Consider the following 12,098-nt stretch of genomic DNA (forward strand, 5'->3'; position numbering starts at 1 on the left):
CGCACTAACCACCAGACCACCGTGCCGCCCCCATTACCAAATTAAGTTATGGTATTTTGATATTCACCTTGACTTTTTGTTAGATGACAACCTTTTCCTCTTCAAATTTGACTTTTTCTTGTAAAATTATTACAGATGTTTTTATTTTTATGTTTTTTTTTTTTTTTTCAATTTTTGGAAAATTATATTTTTTAGGTTGTACAATGGGCCAATAAAAAAAAAAAAACAGCCGCGGGCTGTGCAATGCAAAGTATCACACAAAGATGTCAAAAATAAAAACACTAAAGGCTAGTTTGGTAAGCGGTAACAAGTGATGACAACTTGCTGTTTTTGTTCTTCTGTCCCTCCCCCGTCGATGGTGCCTCCTTCTGTAAATGAATCCTCTGATGCTCTCTGAACTCATGTCATGTATTTTTGAAGCATTTTGTTTCTTTAAAGTCTGGTAACGTTTCGTCGTGTTTGACTTGAGGGGCACTGGGTTGTACCCGCCAGCGACTGAGCGAGTGAAGCCACATGGAGGGCGCCAAGTGACTGCATACAAACATGTCATTAACAGTTACTATTTACAGATTTACAGTCACTGGGATGCTGTTTGTGCACCCCCAAGCCAGGAAAAGATTTGCCAAAAGCTTGTAGAAGGAAGTGAAGCAGACCCAAAGAGTCGTTGTGTTCTGGTCTCAAACACATGTTGTTGTCATCTGAAGGCAGAGAGAGAAACGGTAATCGGTTTTCAAGACCACTTGAAGTGGGAAATGTCCTCTTAACGGGATCCTTCACTGACTTTGACAGTCAAAGCTCACTTTCCTCTCCCTCGTTCCCCACCACTAAATCCTCCTGCAGCGGCCGTCGCCCAAACGAATGCAAACTCCTGGCGAAGCTTCAAAGCGGAGCCGGCGTCCGTCTCGTTCTCGCTGCCCTTGTGCATCGTAGCCATGATGACAACACAACAGGCGGGGCTGTGTGAGAGGAAAAGGAAATGTTTCATTTTCGGCCTTCGTTGTCATTTTCCTTGCTTTTGGCTCACAGTGACTACAACCAAAATGTATAAATTGAATAAGTATTTTAAAACATACTGGAATTATTTCAATAAAATATTAAATGGTATATAAACCTTTGAAAAAACTTGATTGGTGCGACATTTTCAAAAGTTTTCAAAAATATTCAATTATCGTAAAGAATAGTATTAAAATGTATGGCAAAGTTACATTAAATATTTTTAATTTAAAATGTAAAATCCTAAAAGTGAAGTTGTTTTTAAAGACTTTCATTTAGATTCATTCATTCATTTTCTACCGCTCTTCCTCACGAGGGTTGCGGGGGGCGCTGGAGCCTATCCCAGCTGTCTTCGGGCGTAAGGCGGGGTACACCCTGGACTGGTCGCCAGCCAATCACAGGGCACATATAGACAAACAACCATTCACACTCACATTCATACCTATGGACAATTTGGAGTCGCCAATTAACCTAGCATGTTTTTGGAATGTGGGAGGAAACCGGAGTACCCGGAGAAAACCCACGCATGCACGGGGAGAACATGCAAACTCCACACAGAGATGCCCAAGGGTGGCTTTCATTTAGATAAAATATCTAATTTAATTTCAGTACTTTTTAAAATTGCTTTTCAAAAATATTTCAAATTTCTTAAAAAAAACCCCGATGAAACTCTGAGACTAAAGACATTCATTTTTTTTAGTTTCTAAACAATAAAATGAAAATACAATATTATGTTGAGACCAACATTACATTAAAAATGGAGTTATTTGAAAAATAAAATAAAAATTAGAGTACTTCAATAAAATAAAGATACAACAGATTTGATGATAAATTTAATAAAGTTTTTATTTAAATAAAAACACAATATAAGTAAAAGTTGCATTTGCCTTTTTCCCCCCCAAAGTATACATTTCCATCCAAAGTGTCCAGTGGGAAATAATTGTAAGGGTAAAAATACAGTAAGTTAACCACTGGATAAATTAAATTAAAGAAAGTAAAATCTGTCAACACCAGAAGTAAATTGTTGCGCTTATATTGCACTGAGCCGAGACTGGTTTCTATGTCGAAGTGAGTTAAATTTCTGCTATAGTTAGCATCCAACCAGTCCAGGGTGTACCCTGCCACTCGCCCAAAGTCAGCTGGGATAGGTTCCAGCATACCCCTGGCACCCATGTGAGGATAAGCGGCATCGAAAATGGATGGATTGTTATCACACTTCTTATTCCCTTACGGTAATCCTTTACAGTACGCATTGGCTTTCACAAGACATGAAAAGTCCTCTCGGTTGGAGTGCAGCACGCGGTGCTCCTTTCCTTTCTTCTAACAAAGTCTAATTACACATCACAGATGTTGTGGCCGTATGATGTGATGTTTTAAAAGATGTGGGCACGATGTAGGTGGAGTCATGTAGAATTGTGAGAAAGATTGCTGCACTTTGACTCATACTTGGAGGAATTTTGGTCTCTCGCCTGCAGAGCCAAGCTGGTCCACATATGCTGCAGCATGTTGGGGAAGACAGAAGAGCAGGTAAGAAAAAAAACGGAGATGAAAGACCGAGGATTAAAACACAGTATATGGTATTTTATTTCAATTAAGAAATGAACAAGCACGCATCAAACAACACGTTAAAATGTTCTCGCCGTCTGTGTAAACTCATGACGGCTTCTTAAAAATAAATACTTTTTTTTTGTTGTTTTTAAAGAGGAAATAATACAAACAGAATATGTGAGGCTCAGACAGACAGAGAATTTCCACACGTCCGAGATCAATCCCAAAGTCAACCACGGCTCTCCAACTGAGAAGTGTTTGTAAAAAAAAAAAAAAACAAAAAAAAAAACGCAAAGGATTTTGTGTTTGTTTTTTTTTTTTTAAATACAGAATCATACAAAAATCTTGTCACTTCTTTAAATGAGTGTAAAATATCAGCTGGTATTATGAGAAGGAATCAGGGCGTTTTGTATGTATAGTAAGAAAAGGACAGAATGTGCTTCTGCTTTTTTTTTTTTTTTTTTGTTTTTTTTTTTACACATTAGTATTGACACCCACGGTGAGTGTCACGTACATTAGAGTCCTCCACCCTTTAGGTGGTGCTGTGATGGAGACGGGCGGGTCACATGGTAACACATACTCATAGAGACCATTATCCGTCTGTAAAACAATACACGGTCCACACGTTGTCTTACTTAGCGACCGAGAGCCACGTTAGCGTTCACATTTGGTGTAAAATAAAAATAAAAATACTATTCCTAAAACTCTCAAAAAAGGGGTCTGGATCAAATAGTTGTCAAGGAGGGGTGGTGCTTGAGGGGGTTTAAGAGAACAGGTTACAGTACAAAATGTGGTCCACGTGTTAGCACATGAAGCATGCATGTGTTTGCCCCCCCCCCCACCCCCAAATCTCATGCAGGATCAGACACTATAAAAGGCCACATGGCTTTTCCTTCACTTTTATTAAATGCATGTTTCATCCATCCTGCCCTGCTTGGGTTCCTTTTAATGTGGTGATTGCTCTCTTTTCCGACTGGTCGCAAGAATGTAAACAAGAAGAAAGTTTGGTGTGCGGACGAGGAGCTATTGTTGATAATAAATCAATTGTTGGAATAAGGACAATGTAGCAGGCTGCAGTTCATCACAAGACCACAAATCAGCGCTCGATTGGTCTCTCCTTAATTACCGGATTTGTTCATTTGCTGGTTGGATCGAGTCGAGGTTGCATCATTCCCTAGAACTAATTTCCGCAGGAGGGGGGGGGTCTCGATTTCAAAAGAACCGTTGTTGGTCTGTCGTTTTGGATCGAAACGACTTTCTCCCCACAAGCAGGGTTCTTTGGAGTTGTAGTCTCCAACTGGTTGACTTGGTTCAAGTACCGTGGTCACACCAGACCAAATGAACCACACCATGCGGGGAAATAAGCCACGGATCGACCCTGAAGACCAACGATAGCATCACAAATAGACGCAGAAGCTCATAGGGGAAAAACACAAGGATGAGTTTAGAGATGGTCCAGCTACCTTGAAACAGGTCCTGGTGAGCAGGTCTCTCAAAGTCTGCGTGTTATTTTTGATTTTTTTTGCATAAAGGGTGAAAAATGGATCAGGCCGCACCTGCAAGTGTGTTCAGTCTGATGGGATACAAGCATGTAAACACAAGGCAGTTGGGCTTCAGCTCTGATGCCCACCATCCTTGGTTCCATCCAAGGTTTGTCCAAGTGCAGAACCACCCTGGTTCATCTATCCCGACACGTGTGTGCAGATTACAAACCAAAACAACAAAAATACGACTTTAAACTCTAGGCACTGTTTGATTTCCAAGGCGTTTTCTTGCGGACTGCGTGAGAGTTTAGAGGAACAGCTCTGCACACCAGCCATGTTCTCCTCTTTCATACATGGAGGTCTGATGAGACACTCAGGTAGGAAGTATCTAAAGGGTTGTCGAAGTGTCGAAGAGTCAGTTCTTCTTCATGAACATCTCAAGCCATGATCTTCTGGGGAATCTCTATGGAAGCCTTGATGAAAATGCAGTTGTCACGGATGTAGTTCCTCTTCTTGATCTCCTCGTGGGAGATGAACTTGGGGTAGCCGAAGCCCAGGGTGCTCTCGTCCAGCGAGTTGCGGGTGCTGCAGGGCTTCTGGAAGTTCTTCCAGTTGGGGTCCGGGTTGAAGGTCTCGGTTATATGTTGCGGTTTGGACAGCGACGGGTCGCTCTGGTCCAAGATGGAGAAAGTCACCTTGTAGGAGAAGGGCCACTCCAGCAGGTTGTCGTACTCCCCTGGCAGCACGCGGATGTAGACGGACAGGTGGGAGCCCTCGCCGCTGCCGTTGCCGTTCAGGAAGGCCGACACCTGCAGCTTGTAGCCGTAGCGGTGCGTGTAGAAGGGCGGGCTGAAGAACTCGTGGTTGCTCCGCAGCTTAGCTTCTTGGAGCTTGCGTGAGTAGTCGTTGAGCTTCCAGATGAGGACGCCGTCGTGGCTGACAGAGAGCTCCTCCATCTCCCGCCGCAACTCCAGGATCTCCTGCCGCTGTCGCCCCACCAGGTTGCACATCATGGTCAGGTGAGACTTGGTGGTGTCCTCCAGGTGACGCCCGATGGCCAGTTTGGGGCACTGCACCAGAGATTAGTCACAGTTAAAAAAAAAAAAAGTCCATAATCTGAATAATTCCAAGCACAGACTAGGACCAGGCAACCATTCATTCATTCATTCATTTTCTACCGCTTTTCCTCACCAGGGTCGCGGGGGTGCTGGAGCCTATCCCAGCTGCCTTGGGGCGAGAGGCGGGGTACACCCTGGACTGGTGGCCAGCCAATCACAGGGCACATATAGACAAACAACCATTCACACTCACATTCATACCTATGCACAATTAACCTAGCATGTTTTTGGAATGTGGGAGGAAACCGGAGTACCCGGAGAAAACCCACGCAAACTCCACACAGAGATGGCCGAGAGTGGAATGACCAGGGAACCAACGGACGATAATGTAGAAGATCAATTTCTTATATTGGTTATTGTGGGAAAATAATGCTTGTTACTGCCACCTACAGGATTGGTGTGGAACATAAGTGGACGGAATTAAACATTAAAAAGTGCTCAAATATAAAACCTTGTGCACTCCAATGATAGTACTGTATTACTAGAAGGTAGGTTAGTAGAAGGTCATTCTCAACTGGTGTATTGTGACATACGTTTTCAGTCGGTCGCAGGTCTTAATCTTGCACTTAATCTTGTATTCATTCATTCATTATGCAGTGGTGTGGCCATATATATATATATATATATACTATTATACTTGGTGATGACAACAATGTAGTGCCATTTGAAAGCATCTGCCATAGAAGACCAACATTTATGAGTAGTCTGCAGATGTATGTATGTGCCAGTCCTGTCTCTTCAGCCTTAAAGGGGACCTATGATACTTTTCCACTTTTCTGACCTGAGAATGTTGGATTCTCTGGACGCTCGGTTTTAGAGTTTTTTTCCTGAACCCGCCTTCCTTATATGGGCGTGCCCGGGTTACAAACTGTAGCCCTACTCTCCTCCCCGCTCTGTTTTGTCTTGGGAGTGCGACCAATCACACTGGAGTAATATTTTTTTTGAAATCCAAGCAAATACAACTGGAATAGGTGCTGATTCTGGAAGATCTAGAAAGCTTTCTGTGTGGGCTATCATGTGTAGCTGCTCCGTAGGTGTCCACAACTCAATACAAAGGGCCGAAAATGAGTATAATAGGTCCCCTTTCAGGATGTTATACTTACTATATCAGCTGTTTAAATGGAATGTGCATGTTAGTAAATCTCCAATGATGATCATTAGCATGTATATGGGATTTTCAATGTATATTAGCATCGAGCTAGTGTATTTGTTTAAATGCATTTATTTTGTACGTTTAGAGTAGGAGGTAGATATTTAGGACTTGGTCACAGACTGAAAAAGTGTGAGCACCCCTGACGTGGACGAAGTGGCCAGGACCGAATGCTGCTGTTGATGATGTAGGAGACTTACTCGGTGTTTGCATCCAGCATCTTTGAAGGGACAGAGAACCAGTGCACTGCCACAGTTGTCCTTCACGTGGTTAGCAAGATCTTCTCGGGCGATGTTGGGAGTGCCGCACTGGTTTGGGCACTGGACAGGGAACCGGGGGCAGTGGTACTGGTGATTCTGTGCAAAGGAATTAAAAGAGGGTTCCTTTTAATACAAGACTGTGATATTTTTGTGCAATCGGAATTGGTTCCTGTCCAGGACCGATTACTAATATCCAGAGAGGGGATGTGGACTGTCTAGCCAGCCTGAGGCCACATGCGTATATGAGGCAGGGAGCCAAACAACAGCTGCCACAGTGCTGGCTCGTGGTGAATGGCGGCATCCTCTCTGAGACAACATTAAAGATGGATGACAGCGACAAAACACTTGTCCTCAAAGGAGAAATGCCTTTTCATGTCATACATCTTCGGGAATGAAGGTCAGCAGACACTTATGGTCGTGGAAATCTGGAGCATTAGTATGTGTGTGTGTGTGCGCAAACCAACCTGGATGGTGTCGAAGACGAACTCCTTGCCACAGTACTTGCAAGGCTGCGTTCGTTTGGGACACTCTGCCATGCTGTGCTGGGACAGCAGACGACGCATCATCCGTGCCCCACATTTGTTCTCGCAGTAAACGCTCTCCTGGGGACACACACCCTGGTGGTTCTACACAAGAACAACAAGAAACGCCACATAATTAACAGCTATAGTGCAGCAACAGAACCAGTGTTGTAATAGCAGTAAAGAGCTGCTCAGTCAACATTTATATTGGTGTTCATGGAAATAAAAAAAAACAGGTTGCCTGCAGCCACAGCTGTTAAGCAAATGTGTTTTGGCCCGGTGCTAATTAGACTCCAGTGGTTATTTGCTTTTGTAGGCTGTGCACCCGGCAACCTAAGGAAACTCGGCGTTGAATTGAACAGAGGAGTTACTCGGAGCGGTAAGTATGATGCAGTGCCAGAATCCAAACACTGTGTGTACAGTATACAGCAGGGGTGCTCACACTTTTTCAGCATGCGAGCTACTTTTAAAATGACCGAGTCAAAATGATCTACCCACTACAAAAATGCAAAACATCTATTTATTTTCAAATGTATTGAGGATTATTTGTACGTACAATGTATGTTGATGTACCTTACATAACCAAATGAGCCAATATTGCAAAACACACATAATTAACTATTAACATTTTTCGTAATTACCTGAGTTTACTTTGATGACTTGCACTGAATTGAACCAGCCAGGGATGCATAGTCCGGACAGTAGCTGCTGATAGCCAGCCTCAAGCACACTTCCAAATGTTTATCAGTCATGGATAATATCCGTATCATAATATCCGTATAATATTCCATATCCGTATGGAAGTGATATGTTTTTTGCCTTTTTACTCCTTCACTCATTTTAGTGACCATAAACTTTAGCGAGGGCTTAAAATCTCGCAATTCGCCGACTAGCTTAGCACTTTGCATCGTTGTTTACGCATGAGCGGTGACCTAAAGGTCAAAATTCAGTTGTCATCTGACTGGTTGTCCTGTATGTCAATCAAGTAACGGGGATGGATGATAGGCTGACATCGTAAGTTCTGCTGCACTTAGAGACGTTGTTTGATTTGATTGGTCGCCCGAAGGGCAACATTCAGTTGTCATCTGAATGGCTGCCCTGTATATCAATCAAGTGACGGCATTGATGCTGGGATGATATTTTTTTAATGTCACGCCGCGATCGACCAGCGATTGACCAGTACCACCTCCGCGATCGACCGGTAGCTCGCGATCGACTTAATGAGCACCCCTGGTATACAGTATGTTGTGTCCAGTAAGTACATCAGAGTACATTATTGTACTCCTTCCCCTCTCTCCTGATTGGTCAACTGGTTCACCCAATGAACATGTCTCATGCCTTCCTGTAGTCCTGCACTAAAAGGAAACATATTATTTATGAAGTTTATTAAGGAGTCCATCAATGCTGCTCTATTTTATTTTATGTAACAACACTATCCTGTGGTGACCACATGCACAAACTAGAATAAACAGGAGATGGCTGGCAAAGTGAGCAATGAAAAGGAGCCTGCTTTCCTTCTGCCGACATGTGCTCCATCAGACACTTTTTTTCCTGCTGCGTTCTCACAAAGTGGCCTTTTCATCGAGGCGCATTACGTGTCGGGTTATTTACGTGGATGAGGCGTAACAAGACACGGGGAAGGAAAGAAAAACGAGCTGCGGTGGCATGTTTACCTCGTAGGCCTCGCCCGTGAACTCGCTGCCGCAGAACTCGCACTTGACTTTGCGCTTGGGGCAGTCGTGCTGCAGGTGGTCGGGCAGGTCGCGCCGCGTCAGCTTGACAGAGCAGCGGTTGGGGCAGGGGATGACGTTGAAGGCGCAGGTGGAGAAGTGGCCCTGTGGGAAGAGACAGGGACGCTTGTCATTACAAGTAAAGGAAAGGCTTACACCCCTACAACGGGAACCTCACAAAAATGATGCTGTAGTGAAGGTATCCGTCTGAAAAAGACAAGCTAACAAACACATTTGAGGAGAATGAGGTTGGCATCCCAGGGCAGTGACGGCATGGAGTGCTGTAGCAACGTGTGGAGCACAGTAGATCGCCACAAAAGCGAAAAAAAACGCAGCCACCAGACACAAAAATGCATATTTTTGACACTGGTCCCTAAATATGCAACACACTTATTAAACACATCTTGAATTGTAAAATGTATAGGTACTAACCGCGAATGATTGATATCTTGTGGTGTCACATGATCTCTTAAAATGTGACAAGCTTTCTCACCAGACAAAAATGTCTTGTGGCCACTATAGGCTTGGAATGATAGTAAATCAGGGCTCTACGTTAAAAACAAAAATGACTTGCCCATGGGGAATCCTTAAGGTGAGAACTACTTGCCCGAACTTGCCCCATGTAAAATGAAAAGACTGCCATAATGATATCATATATCAATATATGCTGATAATTCATCAGATAATAGTACTGATGCATTGTATTTGGAGGAATATCTGAAAATGTGTGGAGATGTATGTTAACATGGCAAGCCATGCTACCTTACACATGGTAGTCGTAGTAAGCAGTGATATTTATAAGTTGTGCACCACAATGAAACATTTGTGTACTAGTAAAGTGTTTTTAATCCAGAAAAAAATGCTCAATGGTCAAACAATAATTTGTGAAGCAAAGGTGAGAAAAATCCACAGAGAAATGGAAGCGCTAGATTTTGTAGCTTGTGCAAAATCAGCACTTGGTATTGGATCTAATGGGTGGTGTTTCATTGTGACCACTTCAAATTGTCACAGCAATGTGATTCACTCACCTGTGCCATCATTTGATTGGCTGCCGCTAATAAAATACTTGTTTAGGAGGCACTGGTTCATCACTTTTTGGTGTTTTCCTTCAGAAGTTATTGAAGAATTAGACGATGTTGGCAGGGACGCCATGATAGACGTTTTCCTAGTAAAACCATCGCTGATTGGTTGATCGCGAACAAGAACGGGTGTGGGTAAAACGCGGATTGTGGATTACGGACCGCGGTCTAAATAAACGATTCTGATTGGTCCATTTCAAGATTTGCAAGGATTGGTTTGCAAATTACCACCGGAATTACGCAGTCCGTGTTTTACCAACACCCAACAAGAACCGCTTTAAAAAAAAACTCTTGGCAGTACGGCATGCTAAAGTACACTTGCCCGACGGGAATATTAATGATTGGATTTACTTGCCCGAATTTTGTTTTAACTTGCCCCGGGCCATCGGTACAACGTTATTGTCGAGCCCTGGTTTCATAGAACAGCATGAACGGAGTGAGCCCTCTTCTCATTCAGTCTTTTTGTCTCGGTGGGTGGAGGTGGGGCGGGTATCATACACACAGAGTGCAGAAGTGTGTTAGTACGTAATAGTGATTATATTAGTAGATTGCAATATATTTGTTATATTTTTTCATTGTAATTTTCTTAAAATTTATGGGAAAATTTTGTCTCATCTATTGGGTGTCTTGTGACACCCATAATAAATTACAGCTGATTGATAGGAGATATTCTTGGCGCCCTACTTAATCAACATGGCATGCTACCTGCTTTTACCAATGGAAAAGTGAGTAGAGCCATGTCGTACAGTAGTTCAGTAGTACAGTACAGTATTTCCTTAGGGGGGAAATAAGAGCAGTTAAGGCAAACAAACAGATGAACGTGAAATAAACTCACTTGCAGCTGCTTCATCTGTCCAGTCCAGCGGCAGCCCTCCTCGCTGTGGATGCAGCGGATCGGGAGCGCCAAGATCTGCTGCTCCAGCTCCGGGTCCGGGTAGATCTGAACAAGACAACACAAGTTAGTTCATTGACTGTTTCTCATGACGTTGACATCCACCATCACTGACACATAGTAGATACTCATGTTGTATAGAGTTTAAGTATTGGGAGCATTTGCGGGGAGAAATTAGGACACATCCATCCCTCACCAACTTGTCACAGTCTGCCAAAACAATTGCAATGGCTGCACCGAGCCACTTTGCTGCCCCAAATCCTTCCTTCGGAACAATGTGCCATCACACTGACTCGCCTCTACTATGCCCACCCCCTCCCCGCTGACACTGGAGCAGGTCAAACGAGAAAATCCACTTCCTCAAAATGTCACAACGGACCCTCCAGACAAACAGTAAACTCAGGTTTTAGTACTGGCGAGACGCCACTTGACAGACCAGACTCTTTAATAATTTAATGGCTGTTTTTATTATAATGGGAGGCAAGGTGTCCCTATTTTAAATTCATTCATTGTACACGTATGCCCTCATACAATGACCCAATACATGGCTGGAGATGACCACTGTCAATTTCTAATCATGTCTTCACTTCCTGTGTTCGATATGTACAAGTTTACCATTTTTTTTAAACAATAACATAAACATGATAAAGATGCATAGCAGTAGAGTTAATAGAATCTGCAGGCAGCTTTTTCAATACTATAAATAACTACATACTGTACACACGTAAAGTATTAAAATAAATACTAATTAATGCATAAAACAAAAAAGACACACAATAAAGTCTAATTGAACAAAGTGCAGGGGTAGCAGACAACATTTTGCTGACATGGTCACATTCCTTTTTGGAAGACAGATGGGGGGGGGGCAAAGAGCCAAGTGAAGGACTGCTTTTAGAACCTGCAGAAGCATGCAGGGGGCGGGGGGAGCAATATTGACTTTTTTAATAGCTTGAATGAAGGTCTTCGTCTGTCCTACGCTAAGAAGGAGACGGCTACATAATCCCGTAACGACTGCACCTTCTCCAATGAACCTGAAATGACACCACCGGTACAAAGGGGCGTCTGCAGGTGACAACAATTGACAGAAAGTGTAGCAACCTTCCAATGAGGGGTCTGTACTAGCTAAAACCAAACTCAGCAACGAGGTTTATTTGCAGAGTGGACAAAAGTCTGTCATGCACAGTTGGTTCACAATGAGTGCTTATCGCCGCTGTGCACTCTCACACTTCACTCCAACTTGTCAAGTTAAAGACTCTCCGACTACAGGGCCTCCACCCCCAGGCACACAATACCGGGAGAAGTGGCTGTCGTTCATGAGGTTTT

General features: G+C 43.3%; 1 protein-coding gene across 1 annotated transcript in view; it reads right to left on the reverse strand.

Annotated features, from left to right (window-relative positions):
• Positions 1-2,553: 2,553 nt before the first annotated feature.
• traf4a (tnf receptor-associated factor 4a) overlaps positions 2,554-12,098 on the reverse strand; it is a 38,752-nt gene continuing 29,207 nt past the window's right edge. Inside the window, exons 3-7 of the mRNA XM_058079435.1 lie at positions 10,719-10,823; positions 8,748-8,909; positions 7,018-7,179; positions 6,494-6,649; positions 2,554-5,095 (exon numbers count right to left, since the gene is read on the reverse strand). Of these exons, the coding sequence (XP_057935418.1) occupies positions 4,463-5,095; positions 6,494-6,649; positions 7,018-7,179; positions 8,748-8,909; positions 10,719-10,823 (1,218 nt within the window). The 3' untranslated portion in view covers positions 2,554-4,462. The remainder of the gene's footprint in view (positions 5,096-6,493; positions 6,650-7,017; positions 7,180-8,747; positions 8,910-10,718; positions 10,824-12,098) is intronic.

The sequence above is a fragment of the Doryrhamphus excisus genome, chromosome 8 (genome assembly GCF_030265055.1).
Source record: "Doryrhamphus excisus isolate RoL2022-K1 chromosome 8, RoL_Dexc_1.0, whole genome shotgun sequence".
In the NCBI taxonomy this organism is placed as follows: domain Eukaryota; kingdom Metazoa; phylum Chordata; class Actinopteri; order Syngnathiformes; family Syngnathidae; genus Doryrhamphus; species Doryrhamphus excisus.